General features: G+C 35.4%; 2 protein-coding genes across 5 annotated transcripts; one reads left to right on the top strand and one right to left on the bottom strand.

Moving 5' to 3' along the window:
• LOC148179738 (rac GTPase-activating protein 1-like) lies at nucleotides 1–2,582 on the top strand. Its single transcript, XM_088030873.1, has 9 exons — nucleotides 1–107; nucleotides 170–635; nucleotides 680–863; nucleotides 914–1,089; nucleotides 1,139–1,264; nucleotides 1,316–1,600; nucleotides 1,652–2,049; nucleotides 2,096–2,228; nucleotides 2,275–2,582. The coding sequence occupies exons 2-9, from the start codon at nucleotides 198–200 to the stop codon at nucleotides 2,479–2,481; spliced, it is 1,947 nt and encodes a 648-aa protein (XP_087886999.1). The 5' UTR covers nucleotides 1–107; nucleotides 170–197; the 3' UTR covers nucleotides 2,482–2,582.
• Nucleotides 2,583–5,438: 2,856 nt separating this feature from the next.
• LOC148179737 (metabotropic glutamate receptor 3) lies at nucleotides 5,439–23,798 on the bottom strand. 4 transcript variants are annotated; one of them, XM_088030017.1, is made up of 3 exons: nucleotides 22,523–23,798; nucleotides 11,831–11,929; nucleotides 5,439–5,865 (listed from the first exon to the last, which is right to left on the bottom strand). In XM_088030017.1, exons 1-3 carry the CDS (start codon nucleotides 23,703–23,705, stop codon nucleotides 5,732–5,734), a joined length of 1,416 nt encoding a protein of 471 aa, XP_087886143.1. In that variant the 5' UTR covers nucleotides 23,706–23,798; the 3' UTR covers nucleotides 5,439–5,731. The 4 variants fall into 4 exon arrangements, with proteins under 4 accessions (XP_087886143.1, XP_087886142.1, XP_087886144.1 ...); XM_088030016.1 differs by having other exon boundaries at nucleotides 5,439–5,853; nucleotides 22,523–23,797; XM_088030018.1 differs by lacking the exon at nucleotides 11,831–11,929.
• Between the last annotated feature and the right edge of the window lie 3,410 nt (nucleotides 23,799–27,208).

Genomic DNA, 27,208 nt, shown 5'->3' with positions numbered 1-27,208 from the left:
TTTCAGATTCACTTCTGATTGGTTGTTTTGAACAGTGCAAATTTTAACTGATTTAACAGTTGTGTTTTTATGTGCTCTTACAAGAACTGGACAAACTGACTCAAATTGTAAGTAATTTACATCAACAAACTCGTATTTTATTGATATTAAACTAATATTTGTCTTGTAGTTACTGTAAAGTGTTATTGCCGCTGAAAATGTACCGGACCCCATTTAAAACCCCACATCTCCCCCATCGCACCCCAAAGTCAGACTACGAGTACGCTAATGGTGAAAAAATGACCTCAGACAGCGAGGAGAGTGTCGCCTCGACAAATTCAGATAATCCCGGGTCCACTTCCTCAAATGGGGAGATTTCTCTTGTTGCAGAGTTTGATGATTTGGTGCGCCAATTCCTCGCTTCCAGAAATAGAGAACTGGAGATAACCGCTGTAGTTAAGAAGTTTGCTGATAGAATGAGGGAGTATCATTTAGAGTATTTACAAGCGGTAACAGAGTGTCGACGGCTTCAGTCAAGTCTTGACGCTAAAGTCCATGAATGTAGTGATCTGGAACACATGCTGAAACAAGCTAGAAAAATGCTGGACATGGAAAAGAACAACACAAGAAAAGTCGTTACAGAAAGGGACGATTTAGTAAGTGGTTACATTGCTAGTTTTGAGATTCTAATTTGTGGCAGGCTTCCCAGATCAACCTTGTTCGGGACCTACTTTTCAAGGATAAGACGCCAGCGCATCATCTCTCATCTGAAGAAGTCTACCGCAAGTTGTCGTTTCTCCATAACAACAATTTGAGTGAAATTGATATAAGTGGTATTGGGCGTCAACCACAGATGAGTACAATCAAAGAGATAAACAGCACAGGTTGGCAAATTTTGTGTTACAAAAAACAAGAATTAACGAAATTGTTTTAGGATCGATTTTATCAGATTTTAGCTACTCGCGGTCTGAAGATGACCTCGATAATTCTAACTTTGTCGCCAAAAACACCAACAACAAGCACATGTGGAAGAGCCACCGGCCCAGCATGGATGGCTTCGCCGAGCCTGCCACCAAGAAGAGAAGAGACGCCGGGAACAAAACTGTTGAGGTATTATTTTAGAGTTTCTCGTATCAATTTCTTAATATTTTTTGGACAGATTGGTGGTACCGACACAGTTCGAGCGACTACCACTCTGGTGGTGTCCAAGGATGGACCAGTCACAGCAACTTCAGTGATTGAGTCCATACCAAAAACTCCAGGGCGCTCTGAGCCACCATCCGCTGTGAGTGTTACCTTTCCTCTTTGTGTCCTTCTAATAATGGTACGATTTTAGGGTGACGGCACAAATGCAGTTCTGCCACGCATCGTGATCGAGGAATGGCAAAAAGCGGAGAGTCCTCTCAGCTCAGAACGCAGGCTAATCAACCGGGAGCACTGTTTTGTCGAGAAAATTCTGGTAATGCCGGAATATTGCGCAGTCTGCGACAAACGCATCCGGTTTGCTAAAACCGCCTATAAGTGTAAGGAGTGTAAAGCTCTCTGCCACTTTGAATGTAAAATGAACCTTCCAACGCCCTGTATTCCCGTGGTAAACACTCCAGGGCAACGCAACGGTTTGGTAATTACTTCGACAGGTTTTTGGTTGTACCTCTAATCATTCTTTGTGAAGGGTGTCATTGGGGATTATACTCCAACTTCGCCACCGATGGTACCAGCAATTCTAATCCACTGCATTAACGAGATTGAACTAAGAGGTTTGTCAGAAATTGGCTTGTATAGAATTCCAGGATCTGAACGAGATGTTAAAATGTTAAAAGAGAAGTTCTTTAAAGGAAGAGGGACACCCTGTCTCAATGATGTTGATGTGAATGTTATTTGCGGCACTGTGAAAGACTTTCTTAGAAGTCTTCATGAGCCTCTTGTTACCTATACCTTGTGGGCAAAATTTGTCCAAGCTGTAGAAGCCAACGATGATATTGATATTCAACCAGCTTTGTTCCAAGTTATTTCTCAGCTGCCACAACCCAACAGAGACACTTTAGCATATCTAATGTTGCATCTACAAAAGTAAAATGGTTGAAGATCTCTCCACGGTGTAATTAAATTGTTTTAGGGTCGCTGTGTCTAAAGATTGTAAGATGAATGTTTCCAACTTGGCGAAAGTTTTTGGGCCTACTATTGTGGGGTACTCGTCCAGTAATCTCGCCCCAAACAACTTGCTTTCAGAGACTGTAAAGAACAACATGGTAAGAGAATTGAGTTGTTGTTGCAGTAATTGAGGGTTTTTTTCAGGTGGTAGAACAACTGATTAAAATTCCGTCCGATTATTGGTCCACTTTCATTGATATTGGAAGAGTTCTGCCCAAACTGCAGCAAACTCCAAGCACAGATTCCTTGCTACGCGGCATGGCGAAAAAAAGAATGTTTACCCCTGCGTCAAGCAGCAAGAGCACCAAAAAACGACAAAAGTATTTCCCCTCACCAAAACAACAATTCTAAGATCCTCGTAATCGTATCTTTTTTATGTATTGCTTAGCTATAAAATAGTTGGGTTTATAAGCAGTTTTGTACTTAATAAACTTATTTTTTATACATAAGCCGCACGCATTTTATCATAATTCATTTTTAATCATCGTTTTCTTGCCGTTTCGTGCTTGAAATGCTAACGACGGAACAATTTCTAATACACTTTACTGAAAAATCAACGTGGAGGTTTTATCGTGGTATAAAAAAAAGGCAAATATTGCGGCAACGCGTGTAGGTAATCTAAAATTTATGGCGGGCCCACGAGCCACTTCCGATTGTTAACATGTTGGACGAATCAAGTTTGGATTCTGAAAATGTTTTTCCGGTTGAAATTATCCGACACGGAACTTGGTGATCAACATATTTAAAGTTTTCGTTGACCCATTGGATCGATTAAGTATCCGAAAATCATCTGAAGGATTTAAAAGGGATTTATACAGAGTGATTAATTGCATTGTGGCCCTAGTGAACGTCATTTCCTAACATCTGTCAATTATTTGACGAATAAGTGTAAAGTTCAGACGTAAGTTCTTAAAATGCCAGCCGACGAAATCAAGATTCAGTTAATCACTCATCACAGAAAATTGGAACTACTTCATTTGTTTCAACTCTAATCAATAAAGTTATGAAAGTGTTCTTTGAATTGTATTATTTGCTCGGTTTTCAGATTTTATGGGGTTTTAGAGTTATTAGATCTTCTTAACCTCTGTTTAAACACTTGAGTTTTCAGATTGTGTGTTTTTGTGCAACTAATTTATTAATATTTACGTAATTTAATCTGTACTTTTATCTAACAGATCCCGACCAACGTATTTTCAAATCTTTCAAGTTTTTTTAGAATATTTGGTGGATTTTTAGGAGATTCTTCCGCTTCTTATGAAAATTTTTGTTCTTCTGAACTTACAATTTTCCAGGTCTTCAATTTTCTTCAGATTCTTTTTTAGATTCTTTGATTCTTCGGAAATTTTTATAGGATATTTGAACACTTGTTAAAAAAAAATCCGCAGATCTGCAATTTTTTTTTTGAAGATTCCCCTTTAGATTTCTACAAAAACTGTTTGGTAATTGAATGAGAACTTTTGGAACGTTTTACCCTTCAAGTTCGGGGATTCTTTATAAAAATCTTCGGAGGATTTTTTTGTAGAATTTTTTTCTTTTGTTGTTTAAAGAACTTTAATTTATCAATTTTTTTAGAGATTTTCTGTAATATTTTTCTTTTTCTTATTATTCAGATTATTTGGAAGATTATTTTATAGGAAACTAGGAGAGGATTCTCCGAAGGATCTCTTAAAAATATTGTGGCAAAAAAGCGAGATTTAGTTCATAATATTTTTTGGAAAACTTTGTAAAACGATTTTATCGCTTTTTACAGATTTTACAGGTTTTCTAAATTTTCCAGATTCATTAACTACGTCGGATTTTCTTTCATATTCTTTAAAGGATTTATATGAAGTTTTTGAATTTCAATAATATTTTGCTCTAAATTTTTGAAATTGAGCGCAGCTAATAAACAAGTCGAATGTGGTGAATTCTCCAAATTGTATTGATTTAAGACTAACAATGCCAAAATTACAGAATTTAATATAAAGCGTTCGAAATTTTTGGTTCGATTCAAAATGTGAATTTTCAAAAATTCTATTTCTTAATTTAAAATTTTAAAATTTAGCACAGTTGATAATTAAGTCGTTTTTGGATTCAATTTGCCAAAGTTACGGAATTGAATCCGAAACGATAGACATTTTTGAAAACCCCTAATAAAAAATTCTGTTTTTTTGGTCTAAATTTTTGTACATAGTTTAGCACAGTTGATAAACTAGCTAAAAATAGCTATGTTCCCAATTTTACATTTTAGGATTAAAATTTTCAAAGTTACAGAATGTAATAGACGAGAGGGAAAATTTTTGGTTCGTCCCAAGAATAAAAATTCTCAGAAATGTCTTTTGTTGCCTTAAAATGTTGTTATTAAGAGTAGTTGATAAACAAGTTGAATTTTTTATTGCATTAGAGCTAAAAATTCAAAATTTACAGAATTTTATAGGAATCGTAAATTTTTGTTTCGACTCTAAATGAAAATTCGCAAAAATTTTATTTCTTGATCTAAAATTTTGGAATTTAGCACAGCTGAAAAACAAGTCGAATGTGATAAATCCTCCAAATTTTCCTGCTCTACTATCTAACAGAAAGTGTTAAAAGTGCATTCGATCGTTGAAAACTCGAGAAACGAAGAACGTAAGACCATTTTCTTGGCGTACTTATTACTAGTGCCAGTTGTTAATTCCTTTTATTTCCTCTTACCTGTTGATACTAAATTAGCGTACTTTTACACCTTCATAAATCGCAAGCGTACCCAGTTAGATATCACCGATAAGTCATGATTTTATTATCGTTCTGACCGAAATAAAGTAACAGATGCTCGCGTAGGCAGGCCATTGATTAACAAGATAAATAGCTCCCGGCCTTCAGAGCCGTGAAATCAAACACATTTGCCGTTAAATTACATTGATGTTGATTTAAATCGAGTTGTGACATCAACAGATATGAACACCCACTATCTGAGCTTTTCTAAAGTAAAAAGAATGTTCTTGCAAAGTGGTAATAAAAAACAATGGATGATGACACACTGTTATCCACAATGACGAATCGCCCTCTTGTTTATGGCAGCACGATGAAAGACATAAAATACGTCAATGTCATGGAGAGTGATTAAACAATACACCTGAGGTCACGATTTGGGACCTTACATAAGATTTCCAGGGAAAAATGTGTAGAACAATGCAATTCCGGGAAGAAATCGAGATGAACAAGAAGAAGATTCGATTTATCATTTGTCTTCCAGTCGGAAGATAATGACGAAGTGATTCGTTTCAGATTCTTCGTCGTGTATAAGTGTCTGCATAAGCGACAGGGTGCGGCCGAAAGAAATAAGACAATTCTCTATGATCTATTTATCTCACATAAAATATTTGTACACTTATTAGCTATACTTACAAGAAATTGATTAAAATATGGTAAGTTGATCAGTCATTCGTTGTTAATTTACACAAAAATGGCTATTGCATAATGATAAAATGGCTACAATAAATCACTACGAACTATCGAGTAATATCGATTTGTACAATGACAAACTTATCAGTATTCTAATACAAGAGATCACTTTTTGCAGCTTTGACACTGGCGAGCGCAAAAAGCAACGGAATAAATAGGTCCTTACACTACTCTATCATTAGTACATCATCCCTGGATGGACTCCGTTCCCTCGTTGGAAATAAACATTGGGGTTGCTGCTCAACGTCGGCTCCAGCGTCGTGTACACATTCCCATCGTCGGGACGCAGGAACACGCCACCTGAAAACAAAGCTAACATTCAAAATTACGACCTCGTACGTTTTCTCATATCAATCACGTGGATGAAAGCGATATATTAAATAAATTAGCGTATCATGAAAACAGTTTTCCGGCTTTAACGAATGATAGTTGGAAGAAGAGACTGCCAATTATCGCCATTGAGACGAGATTTTTTCCGCAGACAATCGAATGATAAATTATCACGTTTGGAGAGTATCATTATCCGGCGAATTAAATCCGGTAATTTATTACACTTAAGAATCTTAAGATACTAATTGTTTAATTAATAAATTCAGCTTATATGGTCACAGAGTCTCCTTAATGAATTTTAAATTGCTCCGATTGGAATCCCTATTTACGCAGGTCTTAATGATCCTAACAGTACAGAAGAAATTAAAAAATCAGAAGGTCGGAATACAATTTCAAGCACGACACAGAAGACCATTTGCAGAACGGCCGATTATATCCGGTTATTATTATTAACAAGTCAATAAATGGTAATTTACTTTGATTGAATGCTGTGTCAACACTAATGCAAGGAAATACAATATTGTTGATACAGCTACAGTTATTTAAATTGCCGTCAATTTCTGTAATCCTCAACCTAGACAGCTTTTCAGGGACTGAAATCTCATCTCCCCACGCACTAATTGGATGTCAAGAACTGTGTTTTGCTGAAACGAGCCGCGAGAGATTTGAAATTATTTCAGGGAGGTGCTGCGAATAATAGCACTAGTACACAAGACACTGAACGCTTAACTATACAGTTAGGAGGCCCCACTCTCAGGACCATCCAAAATTACAAAATTTTCAAAATATTTACGAATTTTGTATGCGATTTAACACGATTTAATGAAGGTGGCCCTCGGAAATCAGTAAATCTCGCTTTTTCGTGGACCCACATGTTAATTTGGGATTTCTTATTTGTTATACTACGAAACAAAGATGGCCACGAAAAAGCCAGTTAACTCTCATTTAACATTTAACAAAGATACATTACTTCGTTGTTTATGTTCTTCGATTTTTGAAACTCTGATCGATAGAAATAATTGCGCTTGTCATTTTTTCTTAATATTTACGTATTTCGTAGTGGATTTAAAACGATTTAATAAAATTTAAGAGCGCTCTTGCTTTTGACTTCCGCGATACGTTGCAACGGTAATATCAGTTAATTCCGTCCGTTTGCTAACTAACACCCACTTTCGACATTTCAGGTGCGAGTCTCTAGTGTGTCTGCAAGCGATGTAACGGAATCCCCGAACAAAATTATTTATTTTATTAGCTCGTCCATAATTTATTGACTTTGGCTCCTGGAATTGTCCGCTCCGCTTGATAATTTGTAAGAATTTCAGCAATTACCAGTAATTTTTATACCGAGCAATAACAATAAATCTGAAAATGACGACACTTCAATTGCCATTATTCATTTTTATTATCTTGCATTATGTTCGGATTTCACGGATGGAAATTATTGTCATGTTGTTTAAAATTATGGAGACGTCGCGAGACGACAAAAATGTAAATTTCGCAAGGTGAACCTTGTAATTGTTTAAAATGTATTGATTTAAAACGGACAGGTTGTCAATTATAATGGGAGTCCGGCTTGTTTGGAAATGTTTTCAAGCAGCAACTGGACACTGTCGTAAATGACTTGGAACTTTGAAGAGAGCAACTCGTGAACTCTTGGATTTCATGATTCCACTATTCATACCGACTCATCAATTCTTTGACTCTGATTAGCTCAAGTAGCCATCACGGTGTATCGATCATTTCCGCCTTGTTTGCCGTGTCTTCAAATTCAATCAATTGCTTACATTATATTTTTCTAATGAATGTATAAATAAGTAGTCTTCAGGTTTCTTGCTGTCCGTAACCTAGTTCAGTGCACAAGTGATCTGATATTGCTCATTTTCGATGATTCTTCGGGTTCAACAACTCGGCGCGGAGTTATTTCCATTAAAATTTTATTATTTGCACAAAAAAGTAACGCAAGTGGGCAGAAACTGATTAAAGATTAATCTGTAAAATGACTAATTTGCATTTGTAATAAATAGAGTTTATTGCACAAAGATGACTGTTTTACTTAAGATGTAAATGGAACTCTCACTGAATCGCCTTTTTTGCAACGTAAAGCTTCTGTTGTCTAGCATTAGACCAACATTTTATTGTATAACAGACAGTTTTGAGAAAGTTAATAGATGTTCTCAACTACAACAGTAGTATTTAATTTTTACTAAAGAACGTTTAAAGCTATAAAGAACATGATTGTTATTGCCACAATATAGAATTTATTGCTGGAAATTACCTACATTACATCTGCGCGCATTTTAATTCATAGTTTGCACAGGTAAAATACGACATTACAACTCTACTTTTACTTAGAAAATGAAAGTCGGAGTGGCTTATTGTTCACTGCGAGCTCTGAATTTTCCGGAAACGCACCTACTTCTCATAGAAAGACAATGACTATAAGCGCGACACGTGTAATTTTCGGCTACACTGTGTAATTAATAACAAATAGAGAAATCAGATATACTCACAGCTGAGGAAACAAAGTAACTGTAAATAATTATTTTTGCTACCCGTCAAACTGAACATGTGATCCCAGAAAAAGATTATTTTTCTCAACATGTTACAGAATGGATAGATTAAAATAGGTACACGTAAGTATACAAATTCTGGGAACTCTCGAGCATATCGTACATCAACAAAAAAGTTAAATTGTTGAGCAACAACAACGGCGGCGTTCCCAAAGCCTTTGGGTGCACGCATAAATTTCTGTTTCATTATTTTCTTGCAGCAGAAGTAATATTTTAACAATTAGTTACACCGTGAAATAGGAATTGATTTTTTTTTCGGAGATAAATTGGTTCATTATGCATAGCATTGTCAGTTTATTACCTTTTTAACGGTTCCTCATTTATGAGCTATTCATCTTAGGTGTCTGTGTTCTAAATTCGAATATCCAATGGTATACTGTTAACTTTAATAGTAAAATGGTTTTCGAGTGGTACAAAATACTGCGTAAAATCCTTCTTGCGAAAATGATTGGAAGGGAAAGATAACATGATTGTTCGTTTAGTGTTGCTGTAAATGCATTAATTGTGTGTAGACAATGTCATGATGATGACACCAAATGTGTGTCAAGGATTATCATTAAAATGTTGTTGTTTTAAAAATATGAGTGTAGTTATGATAAAATCTATTTTTGTTTTGCTTTACACTGAGTTTTGGGACCACAATTTTTCCAATATTTCCAATATTTTGATTACAATTTGTATATCATTCCGATCATTTGACATAACTAAAATTTGAACAGCATGGTATTGTAGAATGATTTATTCGCTGGGCATTTTTTATAAGAGATTCAAACTTTCCCATTTTTTTTTATTCAAACCTGCAATTTTAGTAATCCCATTGTTAGAGCTATTAAATTTGAAGAGCCTAATTTTCACGACTTCCTTATTCATTGTGTCGAAGCTTAAGTTTATAGAGCAAAAAAGACAAATTTCAGAAATTTTTATTTTCAGGACGAAACAGATAAATAGTTTCCAGTTTTGTAAAATCTTATTTCGGTGAATTTTTATGCTAAGGCAATGAAACTTGAGGAAATTACTTGTTTGGACCTCCTAACTAACTGTTTCAAATTACAAAATTTTTGAGGAGAAAAAACAAATTTTAAAAATTTTCATTCTGAGGACCATTCAAATCTACAAATTTTGGTTATTTTTCCATTAGGGCAATAAAATTCAAAATACTTGATTTTCTTATTTTCGAAAGCTTTATTGGAGATTATTTTTTAAAAGTATATACACTTTTGGTCATAAAATTTTAGGATTTTTACATTATGTTAAAAAAGGAATGTGAACTATAGGTACTTTAACGTCATTATTATGATTAATGTTTCAAAACGTCAAAGTTGACTTCTCATGAGGAATATAAAGGTTATTTCACATTTTACGGTTAAAATTGTCATTTTTCCAACAAAGAATTTTTGTAGGCACCAGATTTAAAATGCGGTTTCTGCAAAAGTGTTAAACAAAAACTGTCACATTTGTCAAATTGTCACCAAATTGTAGGAGCATCAGCAATAAATTATTTCACCATAACTTTATGTTTTTCATCATTTTAAAATCGCTGCCAAATTATTTTGAACATCATTTTATTGACATTTAGAAAATTTGAGTGTAATCTATGCATTATTGTCAATTTGATGTGCAAATTCCAACCAATTTTGTCAAAACTGACAGTAATAATGCAATTCATAAAGGGTGCTTTACAGTTATATTTTATATTGGTAAATTCTCTGCAAGAAATATGAATATTTTGAGCCCAAAAAATGTGCCTACATCATAAAACTTGGGTTTTAAAATTTGTTTCTGAGAGCCCCAGGCGTAAAAATAATAGGTCTGAGAACCCAAGGATCTGAGAATGTGTAATTTATTTATAGTGGTGCTTTTGTCATGGTGAATTTATATGTCGTCAAACATAATACAAAATTTTATTACACACTTAATACTTCCGCATGAGTTTTTGTAAATTTAAACTCCCATCTTTTTATGTAATAAAACAATTCCTAGACGTACAGTGCGCGCAAGCATCTCTTTCTCTACAAAATAATTAAAGATAATAAATAAATGCAAGCAAATTAGTCCCTAAACAAATTACCGTGACCTAAATGGGTATAATTGCTCTTGATAATTGCGATTTATGTCAAGCATTTGATTACTGGCAGATGTTTTAAGCATTGCATGAATTTTTGATTACATTTTACCGTGGTAATTGGAAATTATTGGAACCCGTCAATATGTCCACATTAGAGATTGTTAACACGAACGCATAAATAAATGTGGTAGAATTAAGTCCTAAGTTGTAGCTGCGATATTCTGTATTTCTTGTTTTACGCCGCGTTGTAAGTGCCGGCGTAAAAACTAAGGAAAAAATCACCATAATTACACATTCTAGGCAGTTTGCGAGAATTGCAGTGTGTTATTGCGAGAATGGCGAGAAAACGCACTGCAAGAATTAACTCGACGTGTCCGAGGTATATTACTAAACTAGTGAACATAGAACATAGTTAAGTTGATACATAATTCATATTTCCCACGGTGGATCGCAGGCTATTCATACAATTTAAAAATGATTACTACGTTTACTTGTAGACCAAGGAAAGTAAATAATGAAGAGACGTACAATAGGCTTCACTTACATGCGTAACTCTGTGAGAATCGTCCGGAGAAAAGTTCACCACTTAATGCGTATGCAAAGTCGCAATTATCATTTCCCCTATCATAATAAATTCTTACCGTCGCGCCAAGTACCACCGCAGTACCAGTTAATTTACGGTTGACAACTTATTTCGAAAGTCGACATTGATAGATTCGCTGGATTTATTGTTGTTTACATAACAGCATAGAGACCATTGAAAATGTAAATTAGGTCTAGTGTAGGTGAGCCTTTAGGCTAAATACTCGAACAATGAACAGGTTCCGGAGTTTTCACACACGGACGGATATGTAGAACTGGAATTAACCTAGTGGCGGTTAACTATTTTATTTTAAACGCTTTTTTCGCCTGTCTTAAGTGGATGATGGCGTCCCGCTAATTGACTTTTGGAGCATGCTAATCTCCGGGATTTTCGCTCACGTCACGCTCTATTTTATTCTGCCAAATCTGTCATAGTGGTTTAGAAACCAAACGCTGTCTCTGGACCAAAACCATGACAAGACGTCTTATACTTCTATGAATCTCATTACGGTCTTAATTGCTATGCAAATAACGTCTTCAGAGCCAAAGTATATTATAAATTACACGCGTTTTTGTTTATTTGGGCAAATTACCATCAACGTCTCATTCTTTTTGTGTTAGTGTGAAGATGAAAGTGTTTATTTAGAAAGACAAGGTGCTAAAACCATCTATGATCTACTTCGTGCAAGAGTATTTACATGCCAAACAATGACCATGCATATGTACAGACCTGGAAGGTACCGTGTGGAGTAGTACCCTGGTGGGCTAGGGTAGCACTGATACTGATACAGACGAGTATAACTCGGCGGTGGAGGATACAAGGCCAGATCTGAAATATACATACCATTGTGCAGTCTATATACAGTGCACCATTTATTTACAATTTACATTATATTTACACAATATAAGAACTAAAAGCTTGATTACTGTACGGTTCTTTTCACAATAAAGAACTCAACTTGAAACGGAAATTCTTATGCAACGTGTCATTGTGTAAAGAACTCTGCTGCTATGAGGAAGAGACGATAAGGATGGCATTTTTCATACAATCTGTTCAACAACTGCATTTCATATCATGTCAAGAGAAATTAGGTACAAAACAGCGAGGGAGAAATTTTATAAATGTGGAAAGCGCCATTTTCCTCCCGCATATGGGGGTAGAAATTCGTTGGTTTCTCTTGACGGGAATTTTGCTTTTCTAAGGAGAACGAGGTCATTGTCGCAGATTTTTATAAATTTAAAGTTTGCAATGTAATTCAATAGGGAATTAAATGTCTCCGGTTTTCCAACTTTTAAATTCTTGGTTTTTAGGTTCTCTTTTTTCGATCCGAAATTTATCTGATTATGACAATTTTAATTTTATATATGGTCAAGTTTCCGAGTTTCTTAAGATCTCAAAATTACAGGTTTCAGGTTTATTTATTAAAATTTCAAAATTCGTCTCTCAGATTGTCAAGGCCTTAATTTTTTTTTAAATTTTTATATGTATAGTACTTTGCCTCCTAGATCTTCAGTTCGCGAAAAAAAATGACCGATGGTGGCGCTGCGATCGTTGCAAAGATGGCAACGGGGAAGCATAATTTGTCATTGAAAAAGTGTACTTTTGTGGTCGTTTATTAGAAAAAACATGAATTAATCTACAATATTCAGTGTTAATTTACATCATTGGGTGTAATTGTTGTTATATCTGAACCTACAAACCGATGTGTACCAGATTTGAAGCGTTTTGAGACAAAATTGCACACTACAATCATTGTACCATATGAGCAAAAAAACTTTAGATAAAGGGTGGCTGTCTACAAACTTTTGTTTTGGAAACGTATGTCGGCTTTTGTTGTCATACCCAATCATATGTGCTTGAATCTTTGATGTCTTCGGCTCTTTGAACTTCTTGTTCTGCCAGAACCATTGCTACGATGCACGCTCCCGATTTCTTCAAATAACTGCACACCAATCCATACCATAATAAAATAATCACCATCCAAAGATGCCATGCCGAGAACTGTCAAATTTTGACGGCTTAGGCCCCGATTTCATGTTGACTTGCGGCATTGCAAATCGGAGTTGCGCCTTAGCAACCCCAATCAAACTGGTGCTACCTTAACAACTGCGTCAACGCAATTTTGCGCCACTGACTTGAAATCGGGCCCTTAGTTTAGACAATCAACGACAAATTCATTTGTTTTTCATGGCCTCCTATTATCTAAAATTTTGTTGCTCATACGGTATAATAAAACTTTGTTAACTCCTCTTGTTAATTCAGGATGCATTGGTTCCCTGACGCTCAAATAGTTGTCTTTAAGAGTTTGTTAATCATACTTGGGGTATTTAATGGGTTTTAACTGGTTTTCTTTTAACATTCCTTTGAGGTTACGTTTGCACTTTGTCAATCATTTACTGTACTTCAAAGAACGACATACCCACCATGTATCCGTTCGTTATTCCTTGGTTCACTTATCTAAAAGTAGAATTTTCAATAAAAACCTTCTGATAGCACTGTTATTATTGTTTAGCTGATTTGCTGGTTTAGTTTGTAATGCGAGCCATTTCACGTAATAGCCTTAAACCATGCGTTACCAACACAAGAATCTATTAAAATACATTAGAAGGAATTAAACTACTGCATTGAAAATGTTAATACACCTGAGAAAGATGATTTTTTGGGCGACAAATGCATTGTTTCTTATGCACCTTCACAACAATTATGCTTCCCAGTAGTGTTAAAATGCGCCACCAGAGGTCGTATTGGAACATTTTCATCGCGAGTTTTCTTTTTATACTAGTGGTCTAGATGAAACGACCCGATTATTATCAAATCGCATTTTTTAAAATTCCCATATTTTCGCAGTTTGTGCAGCGGCAGCGTCTTGAAATTTTAATCATTTCCTTCAATTCTGTGATAGATTTGGATTCTACGTGCAAATCTGCGAAAAAGCGTAGTCAAATCATTGGGAATTCGAAAATTTAAAAATGGACAAATAAAATTAAACTTATTGAATGCAAAATGAAAAAACGAAGCTATTTAAAGGACGAAATGATAAGAAAAAAATCGAAAGAATATGAAAAATTATCAGAATCGGAATTAAGACAAAACATTTTAAAAATTGAGTTTAAAAAATCCGAATGACAATTAGAAATAAATTTCAAAAAATAGTCTAAAAGGTCTAAGAAGGGTTCCCTAGAATTTGAACAGTTTTTAAAGCGCATTTGATGAATTTGAAGAACCTGTAGGATCAAAAAGAATGCCCTGCAAGTTTAGAGAGTCCATCCAGAGCCTAAAGAGACTCTGACAGTATAAGAATCTGAATGGGAGTCTAAAGAAACCTAGAAGATGCAAACTATTGAAGAGCCTGAAGATCGAAAAAGTTTGTCCCCTAAACTTTTGAGCCCAAGAACACAGAATTTAGAAACGCTTGAATTCGAAATTTGAGGAATTGGCACCTATATATACCTAAGCCTGAATTTGGTCGTTCTTAAGCAACTGTTATTTTGACAGCACTAATTGCTTGAGAATCTTTTTTGGGCGTTGCTCTCATGTCCTTACAATTCGTTAAAAAGTAAATATTTTTAAAACCTTCAGTTCTGAGCGCTTATCAACACGTTAAAACTTCCTTCAGCGATACAAATGTTAACGTGCTACTACTGTATGTAAATTCAGTCGATGAATAATCATCACAAGTTCGCTTTTAAGAGTAAAACAAGTGCCATGTTAACCCTGTATTTACATATATTAATTGAAATTCATTAACCAACAAAGTTCTATGAATATAATCAAGATGAATAAATTTGTTGTCTACAAGAAAATTTTCTCTTCTCGGAAAATGTTAGCACTACGGAAATTGTAGATTCGTATCAATTCTCACGACATTTGTTGTAAATGCATCAGTTTCATAATTAATTAGTGTTTCCATTAATTGTCGATCTTTGATGAGCCATGGAGGAGACCACACTGATGTTAATTTATTAGACACAGCTAAATATGCATACTGTAGCAGAAGCTATCTTTCAGCAGGACAACAAGGATAACTACCATTCTTGTAAGAATCACATGTTAATGATGCCTTCCCGTCTCCGGTTCCCATATACAAAGAAGATTAATTCACTTAGAGAGAATAAGTGACAGGCAAGGTATGGAATTTCTCTTAACTCCAGTCCGTGGACACATATTATTGACGGAAAATAATTATTATTGTCGTTTATTTCACGTGACAACGATAAAATACTGTCATTTGTCGTATCTATTTTACAGGAGATTGACCGCAATTCCAGTGACCGTGGAACTGCAAATTTCACATTAAAAAATCGTTACGTAATCTTAATCCACCCGAAAAAGTTTCGTCGGGCTAATCGATTTTAAACAAATCGTTTTTTTGTTACATACACACCTAGTGCACGTGTTAGATCTTAATTCAATATTTTGCACATTAATTTTCGCTGAATCATACATCAATTAATCTATTCAAATCATTTGTCAGAGCGGTTCAAGGTGGGACAAAACTCTTTTTCTCGCCTAATGCGACATTAAAATTCCGGCTTGTTGTGACACTTTCAGCGAGAAACATCACAAAAACACCTACTTTCTCCACTTAGGAAAATGCTCACATGTTTAATATTTGGAGCATGTGAAGCACACAAAAAAATCAAATGTCGTTCAGGTTATTATGTAAAAGAAAAAGGTGAGTTAATAGACTAATAATGGACATAATGAGCTATCTGATTTTGCATAATAGTTCACTTTAAACGGTATTATAACACACAATAAAATTAAAAAACTGCGAACAGTTAGTTAGATACATATTTCCCATCACAATTCACAATTTATAGACGGTTGTTATCTCATAAAAATGCAACTGTCAGGTAATTTATTTCTCTATTCATCATGAAGACATCACCATAGCGGCTTATTGCTATTCAGGTGTGCTACGTTTTATGTGCACACTAAAATGCCGAAGCCACCCCACTGATAAAAAATTAATTAAGTGATTTATGGTAATAAGTTGGCTCTTTTTGTGACCTGTGCTCAGGCGGGTGTGTAATAAATGCTGTTAAAATTAACTGCCGAGAAGAGGAAAAGCAAATGACGCTGAAAAGCATGTTTTCCTTCACAAAGGTGTTTACCGTTTTAAAATCATTGATGGATAGATGAATGGAAAACCCCAAGAGCCAATTTTGCAAGAAGTGGCGGCTCTTTTTGTCAAATCCGCACCATCAAATTTCGATTTTATGAAATATGCTTTCACTTAAAAAGCAAGCAAATTTTAAATTGATTATTTGCTTTAATACAAAAAAACGTAGGATTTTGATAAATTAAAGAGCAGGAAATGCTCAGAATATAAATAAAAAATCCAAAAATTTGGAAGCTTCAAGTTCAAGTCTTGAAGCTGCATTATAAAGCCGAAAACTTTTAAAGTTTGTTTTTCATTTCCAAATTCTAAACGGTCAATATAGGCCTTTTGTGTGTATAAGATTCTTTCATAATTATGCAAAATTTTAACCTACTTCCATGAACAGGAAAACTGCAAATATTGTCTCGCTATCATTATAGAATTCCCCACATTCCGCATATAAAATAAAAAATAGGCTAACGTTTTAATCCAAGCGTGGTGCAGTTCCTATCACCGGCTTTCATTACACAGAAATTCCGCTCACGCATGAACGAGACATAAAGTTTAAATTCGCCGCGTCGGGAAAATCAAATTATATTGTAATTATTCATAATTATTAGAATTATGTTTTGAACACGATAGTTGGCAAAGACGATGCAGGTCTCCTTAAAAGGTATAATTGCCGTTTAAGTGCAAAATTTCACAAGGAATAGATGTAACCAGTCCATAAATTTTATTACAGCATGGAGTTGTGCTACTGGTAATAATGTTCTGAACATAATAATTTTAATTGTTCCACTGAGGCAAATTTAAATAGCGGTAAAACAAATTTCAAAGACCAGAAAGAATGAGGAGTTTGATACGCTTTTGTGAAGAGAAAATTACTTGGAGTTGTTGACTCGACATGTCGTTCACTCAAACAACTTTTACTGAAAATTATACATTCATTAATCGTAAGACACGCGGTTGCACTTGAAAATTAGTGGAATGTGGCTTGAAGAAGTCATTTTTTGCATATCGCCAATTAACATGCAAATTTGCCCTAAATTAGATTTCCTAGACGGAGTAATGAGTAATGATAATGAGAAATTCGATGCATGATTTATGGTTTTTCCTCTCATCAACTTCATTAAAAAAAAGTACACGGCGGTGCCTTTTTTGGTATTCTCTTACCAATAAGACTAGAAAATTATTGCCGAATTTTCAACGGTACGCCCACAGTAGCTATCTCGTCACAGTCGCGGGCACTTGTAGGTGTTTTATTTCCTTGCAAAGTTTACTTTTAATTACCATGAAATTTAAATTAATTTTCACTGACCAAACATTTAATGTTGTTATTTATTGCAGTGCTCAATATTTTATTCTTAATTGAGTCGTAAATGCAATTTATGGTTTCAGATTGAGATTCTCGGCCAAAGATAACATTTTATGTCTAGTTGCCAATTTAAGAAATGTCGGAAACTCAAATGAACGCAAAAACTATTTAATTACACCTAATTGTGTGCTATATTTTCTCATGGACTAAAAACACCAACGGCCATGAATTTGTGGTCACAGGACCGCTCCTGTGGTTGGGAAATTAATTCGGTTTTGGTTCCTTTTTGTGTTATTTTCTAGGATTTAATCACTGGCCTTCGTAAGAACAAACCGTTTTGAAATGACACGGGTCAGAGACTAGTGGCCACTACGAGTTATTATAAGTGCATAATTATTGTATAAGATTTGATAAAAATTAACCTAGATCAATCAGCATTAATGGCACAAACTATAAATAATCGAGAAAAACTGTAACTGGTTTGATTTACAAGAACTAATAAGGTCAAAACCAGTTCACGGTGACAGTTCATCAAACCATTCATTTACTTTCTTTTAATATGTACTGTAATAGTCGGTACTTGCAGGCAATCTCCGCGTATTTAGTTACATTGAATTGAGGTTTGTAGCTTCTAAAAATGCGAATGGGACCAATAGAATAAACGCCGTATAAGGAAAAGATGCGGAGATTTAAAGTTAGAATAGCGCATTACGATTTCATTTGAGAGGATGTAACAGCGGCCAGGACCATCCAAGTAATAAGCGTAAAATAATTACAGTAATATAAACTCAAACTTAAAATAAAATAAGCGTAAATACTGTGTTTATATTATTGCAGGATGTAGGTTTTAGTTACCTGCATAAAACGGTCAGTGGTAAATGAGGGTTATTTATGATATGCTCATCACCACTTAACACAGCAATAATAGCGGATTTTTTTTAAGTAAGTTTAACACTAAACGCATCAGAATCATATAAATCAAGCCCTGCATGTACACAATCGGAGCAAAAAAGGCTAATCCATTAAATCTAGAGAAAAAATCGCATTTCTTTTCCAAATCAAGCAAATCGACATTGCCACTTGATTGATGAGAAGTTATAACACATTTAATCGCAATTAATTATCCCGAAGAGAAAGATTCAGTTTCTGGAACTGTTGCCATTCTTGGATTTTTGCTCACGTGAAACTAGTTTGCTGATGATGCTAATTCTTGTACTGAAATTAAAAATGCACGCACGTGACAATTGCCGGTTTTCGCTATTTATAGCTAGCTACTCTTGTAAGGTGAACAATCTCATCGGTCAGCTGGGAGTACTAATTGCAGGTACCGGAAGGAAGCGTTACGCCTCGGCTGCCAGATCTGGATTTTAGTGGCTCGGGTTTGTTGTTTTGACAAAAGCAGAGTCTTCGAAAGTTGTAGTTCTTTTGAGAAGTACAGTTTTGATTCGGATTCAAAAACTACCAAGATAAAAACTATCCATTTATCATTAAAAAAATTAAAAAGTATTCATAAAACGAAAGCAAAATTTGTGGATATTTCTATTTTAGACTTGAGACTTCACTGTTCCAAACTACAAAAGTCTAGAGCGAAAGAAACAAGTTTTAAAAAAATTTATTTGCAAAGCGTAGGACGGAAATTTTATGAATTTTCAATTCTAGGACGAGTCAAAATTTTCCAACATTGTTTATTAAACTCTGCAATTCTATTGGTTTTGCCGCTACGGCAACGCAATTTGGGGAAATTACTGTCTTTAGCTTGCTTATAAACTGTGCCAAATTACAAAATTATAGGCGAGAAGAGAGGAATTTTAGAAATTGTGGTCACATTTTCAGTGGTTTCAATGTGATCACGATCATAAGACGCGCGTTAAGTTTCAAAGAATTTCATTACGATTATTATTGAATTTCTGATTCAATTTTTGCAAAAATTTTAGAACAAAAGAAACGACTATGAGAAATTTTCCTTATCAATGATATTGCGAGGTCAAAAAAAGTCGAGCTGAACGTTGTCTTTTTCAGAGGATGTTTGTCCAACTATAAGATCTTATTTATTTAGGTTGGAAGCAGCAAAGTGACGATTTTAACAAAATTTTTGATAAGATTACGGATTTTCGACAAACTTAAATTCTTTTTTTTTCCACACTGATGCCTATGTCTGCATTAAGAAGCGTTATTTATTCATAAACGCATTATATTGGGTTTATTTTTCTTCTGTGGTAGGTCAAGTACTCACTGAGCGTGTCCTGACTTAAGAGTGTGGAAAATGGGAAAAAATTATTTTATGTTAATTTCGTCTCTCATATCACCACGATGAATTCGCGCAAAATGATTTAAATTATAGTGAAAATTAGAGTAGCTGCAGATAATTAAGTAATTTGCATAAATTAGACAACGCCAAGATTGACAGCAAACGCGCATTCAAATTTCTTTTTTTAGAGTTCAGTGAATGTGAAGTATTTGCATTATGTTAAGATGGTTGTGGTTTCGCAATTAAGAGTAATCTATTCGGTTTTTTGTGTTTTTCTTTCGACGAACCAGTTCAATATTATAATCAAACGTCCTAAAATTTGAGAAAGTGGCAAAAAAATCGTAACACTTTTATTCTGATAGAGATAAACCAACAACAGTGTCAAGAATAAAATTTCCATCTTGTTACAGTTGAACACTTATCGCTTTGTCATTGCAGATATAGAAACGAAATTAACTACAGGCCGAACAATTGCGAAGTTACATATGAACAAAAGAAGTTGGTGCTGTTTTCAGGATGTTGACCTCGGTGAAGACCCTTAATGTGTTTTTTTCTTGTGGTCCGTCAGAAAGAACACTTGCGATTATCATACAATAATAAATTTATATGGGCTTACTGGCATAAGTATGTGGCAACATACGGGTATAATTAAAAATAAATAATGAAGATATTAATCGAGCTTATACTGTGAATAAATACTATTTACACGTGCGCCTGGAAGAAGGAAATATTTGCAGGAATTCCTAGATGTGCAAGTATGCACTTCCTGCACAGCTTAACTTAATTTCACAAGACTGAGGCGTGAAACAATTTCAGTCTTTTACTTGGATTTCAGCTTGTTTACATTTTGTAATGTGTACCGAGTGTTGGTTTCCTAGTTTACATTCTTGGCTTTTAAAACTGAACAAATTCAAGTCGTCACATTTTTTGCAGGCAGCTGGAAGCGACCAGTTCTTCTTCTAAAAATTTTTCAACGTGACGTGATGAGTATTATTCACGATTACTGTCTTGTTATCACATTCCAGATCGTTGTAATAATCTTTAATAAATAATTTCAATAAATTAACCGTATATTATCGCATCTCTGAGTTTGTTTTTATAACATTATGTCAGAATTAGTATAATCTATGATATTTAGACGAGTCATAATGCCGCCAGAAAAAGTGGTATTGCAAGTCATGTGCAGATGCAAAATAGTTTTGATTTTTTGCTATCTGAAAAAACGAAAAAATTTAAATCCGCGTTTTAATATCGGCGAATCATGGAAGAATCGGCGAAAAAACACCAAAGCACTGGTTGGTTCCATAAATAACGGGTCGTAGACAAACTAAATAAATTAAAGTGCTTGAATTTAAATTACCATATGGGTAAAAAAAGGCTGTTAAAAATAAACGTGATTGGAGCGGGCATGTCGCAAAAAAACTAGAATCTTCAATATCAAATTTGCCTGCTCCCCATATTTGTTTAAAATTCCACTAAAAAACAAAATTCAGTGAAATTTTGAGTGAGATTAAAAATTTTGTTATTCAAACATTTTGACAATTTAAAAAGACTTATAAATCAGTTACTAATTGGGCTACAACCTTGAAATTTGTGAAGATTATTACTTTAAATTTAGTTGTTAGATCTGCCAAATTACAAGAATATCGAAAAAGCCAAGCAGATTTTTCAAATTTTCATTGTTTAGAGCAAACAATTTTTTTTAGATCTAAGAAGAATGTTTGTAAATGAGTTATTAGGTGGACTAGATTTTTGAAATTTGTGGAGATTAATTTTTTCTTGTCTAAATCTGCCTAACAACAAAATTATTGAAAGAACAAGACAAAAAAAAATTTTTTTCAAGACCCCAACATTTTTTCAAATTGTCAAAATCAATTTGTCTTTTACGTGATATTCATAAAAATAATAATGAAATAACACTTTGTCGATAGAAAGTCTGAGTTTCTCCAAATCACGCTTTGACATAGATGTACAGTTTTTTGGGAAGATGACACATGAAAATACTTTTTAAACGAGTATCGTCGTCATTTATCAAAATATTAAACGCGAAAAAAATTGTATATAATTACCTAAGCAGTTAATCACTTAACGAGGTTTCTACAAGTTTTTTTCTGCCAAATATCCGAATAAATTGTACAAACAAGCATTTTTTCCTTTCTAAACTATATAATTACAATCACAATGTAGTGGAAAAAATTGATGATGAATGAGTTTACATTGAAGCGTTTTTACCGAAAATTTAGAACCGTTGTTTTCGTGTTATTGTTATCAAGGTTGTTTTTGGAAAAAAACGCAACTTATTTAACGCTCCAGGTGAATTTCCAGGTGTGTGGTTTAAATTAAAGTTATAGCTTCCGTTTCGACCATATGGGTACAATTACTTAAATGGAAATTTATCAGAATTGCGACCTTGAGAGAAATGCCGTCAACAAATTGAAGAAAGAAAAGTACAAACAGTGCGAGTCGCTTAGCAGCAGTTGAATTAATTACAAATTAAACAGTACGAAATGACTATGCTAACGAAGCCAGACAATTTCTTTATTAAAGCGCCCAAGCAAGAACTCGAAGAAGGCGTGTTAACAAGTTGAAATGGTTCAGTGGAGCTTTATCATTTTATGTTTGCTTTGTCGCAAAAAATCGTTTAAAATTTGGAAGATTAGTGCCACTTTCGCTTCGCTAATTGTACAAGCCTTCTTCGGTCTAATCGATTAGCGCTGGATAAACGCCCTGTTTTGTGGGTGTATTTTTGCGTACCTCCTCCGATGGTGGTGACGGTGTGTTGATGTTTATGCGAGGTACCGTGACCCAGCCCATACTTCATGGGCTTGAAGTGAAAAAATGACGGGGAATACCCCGATCCTGCTCGACTTAAAGAACTAAAACGTTCTTCTCTGTCTTCGACGTAGACGCCTTCTTTGCCCATCGCGGCTAATTGTCTTCCTTTCGGCATGAACATGATCAAAAACACCAAAGCCGAAGAAATAACTAGTCCAAAGGCGATGCAAGCGTCTCTGTGTCTTTCGCTGACCACGAAACCACTCAAGATCCACACTAACCACGTGGGGATGCTGCAGCCAACGGAAAGTCCGATGTATGTGGCTTCGCGGTAGTTGTCTCTAATCCCTCTGGATTTTACCGCCAGAACCGTCACGAACAAAATCAAGAAAATTACGTAGATGAGAGATAGAAGAATGTCGATGTACGAGGTGCGGCACAGGGGCAACACGATGGGGGCGGCGACGTCGTCGGCGGTCACCAACAGCCTGTGCTTGTTCGGAATCGTCAAAGTCTCGAAGGTGACGTCGTCCACCAGAGGCGGACTCGTGAGCAACCACTGCGCGCCGATGGCCACTTGGATTAAAATCGCGAAGAGCAGCAGCAGCCCTTGGTACGGGGCGGGTAAATACACACCCCCGTTAAGACTGATCAAGAAGACGCACTTGACCAGCAACGACGCGAACACGACCGCGTACGCCACCCCCGTACCGAACCGCACCACGGCACACGTGAGCTGCGTCGGAGATGCTGCATAAACCGCCCCCAAACCGGCGCAAGTAAACAACCCCAACAGCAACATCTGCCCTAGGAACAGATGACGGCGACTGGGGGTGGTCCTCCACGCCTTGCACAGCACGAACACTTCGAACCCGACGATGAGCGCCATGGTGATGGCTGAAAGGGTGAGCACGGGGATGACCCACGACTCGTTCCTGAAGATGCCTCCGATGCGTTCGAGACAACCAGCACAACGTGTGACAGGAGAGTCGGAGGCGGCGTCGGGGGCGGCGGCGCTCGCTGGCACCAGGAAAAATTCGGTGCTCATCTCCAAACGTGCTGCGGGGGGTCCTCGGTCCAGGTCGCCAGCCCGGTTCTGGCGGTCATCAGACAACGCCAAGCATGTCGCGATCGAGGCTAACAGCACGACGGATCGAGCCATACTAAACTAACTCGACTTCGCCATCGCCCTCCTCTTCGCATCTGCAACATCATCTCATTAACAGTCCGACTCACCGACGAATGGTTTATTGAACAGGTACGATTTGGCGGTGCAACGACTATGGCCAAAACGGTAAAGTTGATGGCGATGGGACATTGTAAATATTCCGAATTATTTTCACAGATGGACGAGAGTCGCTCGACGGGCAGGTAAGTAAAAGGAAGACAGTTCCTGCTGGTTGCGTTATGCAAATTTAGCAACTAATTTCACATCTGCTTTTCCTAAGTCACCTACTTAACATAAGTTTATTTTTGTTTTTCTTGCAGCTCAAATTCTCCAGACATTAATTATGTTATGTTCTAAGAAATTTCATTGGTTTACTTGCATAATTTAATTAGAATATTCAAGCTTGTGTCTTCATCTAACGTTCAAGTCTCCTACCAATATTACCGCTCGACATAAACAAACCATAAAGGAAACAAATTACGTGGTAAATTAACAATTTTATATCATTATATCATTAACATTTACATTCTTGTTCAAATTAGCCCAGTTCTTTGGCAATATGAAGATAAAATTAGAATAGAAAAAATCATAAGCTAGAATATTACCGGATATTTATAGGTTTATCTTGAATGTAAACTGTATTTTAATTCATAAAATATTCCAAGGAGATTTAGTATGTCAAACCTTTTTTTAGTTTTACCAAAATACCTGCACAGCTTGTGCTACCAAATGACACTCGCCAACTTTATTAGTCTTTAATCGGTTGTAAAAAGCAACATAAAACCATTTTTAACATTGATGTTATTAACGTGACAATAAACAAGATCCCAAAACCCAATTATTCGGTAAAAAATTCCGCAAAATGATTCGAAATTTTCCTCGATTTTGTATAAATAAATAAATAAAGTCACGCTGGCGCTCAAATTCTGACGTAATTGAACGTTACTTCCACGTTGATTTGCATTAAAATGTTTAATTAAAATAAAAAACATCATTTTGGAAACTTTAAAAACCACATGGAGTGCTTTAATTAGCGTTCTCGTAACACGAAGGTTCACAGTTTCTAGTTTCCTGCGAATAATAAAATTACACCTGCAGCCACTGAAGAAGTTGAAATAATTAACATTAGCACCTATTAGAAATAATCTCGTGAAATTATCTAAAACACTCAGCAGTTTTTGTAGAAAAATGATAATTAGTAATTATAGACGTAAGGAAAAACTCAGCTTCTGCATTTCCTAGCGACCACATTTTACCGATAACTTTTCCGACATAATCGATATTGATGAAGATAAACCGCCATAAATATTGGAGATTATATTAGCAGGTGTGACAGAATTACGCAGCCGTAATATGTGATGTTCTACTACTTCTTGTATAATATTAGGTCAACGTTATCTTTCGTTAAGCGGCTTACGGCGGTATGAAGAACGTTAGATGTATTATTTTATGCATCACAATTAGGTACACATAGCTACTTGTCTTGTAAATTGGCTTAATAAGACCGTAGCAGCAAATGTCTTAACGTCACTGCGATTTTTAACACCGTAAAGAAACGTCCTGAGTTGAATGAATGGTTCAAAGGTTGTCAACTATTGGTAATAATATTTAAACCTTAAGCTTTTCCTTGTAACTGTACCTAAGTGTTGGCATCATACAATGTAAGTTGATTTCAGTCAATAATTTTTGAATAAACCCATAATCATGAGGCGGAAGAACAACAATGGGAACAAGAAGCTCACGATAGTACCTCGGGTTAACTACGTACTTCCGTAAATCTGTACAATCTTACTCGTAGAAAGTTTGTCAATAGCTCTCGATGATGGTACTAATTGGAATTAATTAGAGCAAGTGAATTCAAAGAGAGTCATAAGTGTTTGTGTGCTTTCTTCAGCTATCTCGGTTATTATTGTCGGTACGTGTCTCAACATCGGCTCAAATTAAACCCATTTATCTTAAAAATTCACTTGGATTCCTCCACCTTATCTTTATTGCCGTCATTGGCGTCACTTTTCATTATTTAATGTATGGTATTTGTAGCGATCGTACATACCAAACTGTTATTCTTTTGATATGAATAAAATGCCTCGAATGAAAGTGTTTGGCATTAATTTAGTGACGCAATCCGAATATTTCTGGCGTTGATTTATTGCTCCTGATATCATTAGCATTTTTTTAATGATAGTAGAACTTTTATGGGCAGTTTCTGTTGGTTTAACTTAGTTTACGACCGATTAATATTTGGTGCATTTATAAAAGACGCCCCTGCGTGGTTTTAATGAGTTAATATGTTTGGGGACAAATAAGGCGCGTCCCCACGAATTTCAGCAAAACGCCCAAGAGGTTTCCCCACGAAACGAATCTTTCACACTGACAAATGGTCTCGAGATTGTATCAGATTCAGGAAAAAACCTCCCAACAATCGAATAATCATGAAGGCAGCCGAATGAAATCATGCAACCCATTAATTCCTGGAAGCGGTACCCAAGGGTTTAAGCCATCTATTTGGTTCGACGGTCACGATCAACCGAAAAACAGGTATTTTTGAACGATCGGCAATTCAGAACATAGCAGACTACCAAAAAAAGACAAGACTTAACACCAACTTATTAAGATGGGTTCGTTTTGTTCTTAAATCGTCTGGGGCAGTAAAATTTTAATTGAACTCCACTTGAAAATAAATTGCCAATTAAGGCGGTGGAGTTTCGGGAAAAATTTTCATTTATAGCTCGAGTGCATGGAAAGAAAAAAGTACATTAATGAGATTAGTAACTGTTTTTAAATAGCATCACTTTTATGATCTTACCGGAATCTCCTCACATACTGCACGACAAATTTAACGATCTCGTTATCCAATATTTCCTAACTGTACTCAGTTTTTTGGAGCCATTTTATTAGTTTGCGGAATTTTAGAAACAATTCGTTTTTTTTAAAAGGCAATAAATTTTTGATCAAACCATAACGTCTTTCCACGAAGAAATTAGACGCACGTCCTGCTATTCTTTAATTAATGCATTTTGCAAAGTTAATTACAACAACTTTTTTTCAATAAAATTTAATTAAACTGATTAATGAAATTAGAAAGAGTTTTCGAACATGCTTCTATCAATAATCTAATCAGATCGTCACTATTATTAATTAATTTTTCAAAGTTGACGGACCCCATTAAATCCGTAGGAAACCTCCACATTTGCCCGGGAATAATAATTTCTATTTTCACTTCTCTGTGCAATCTAACAAGATGACAACATGATGCTGGAGATACGTTTCTGTTTACTGTGAGATAGATCAGGTTACTTCAAGACGAGCGTTAATTAAAGAGGATGTTGATTTGAAGCAATCAATCAAAATCTCTAAATTCTTAATTATTACCGCATGTTGTGAAGCTTAGATTTCCTAGATTTTTTCCGGCGGCGAATCTTTTGACATCGTGACTTGACAGTTTGGTAAATATTAAAAGAGAAATTTATCGAGAGGTCCAACGTTTAATAAATGAT

This window comes from Gnatocerus cornutus, chromosome 2, assembly GCF_029298725.1.
Source record: "Gnatocerus cornutus isolate USDA-ARS CGAHR chromosome 2, icGnaCorn1.1, whole genome shotgun sequence".
Lineage (NCBI taxonomy): Eukaryota > Metazoa > Arthropoda > Insecta > Coleoptera > Tenebrionidae > Gnatocerus > Gnatocerus cornutus.
Note: the sequence above shows the minus strand (reverse complement) of the source record. Positions and strands in the feature narration are given on the sequence as shown.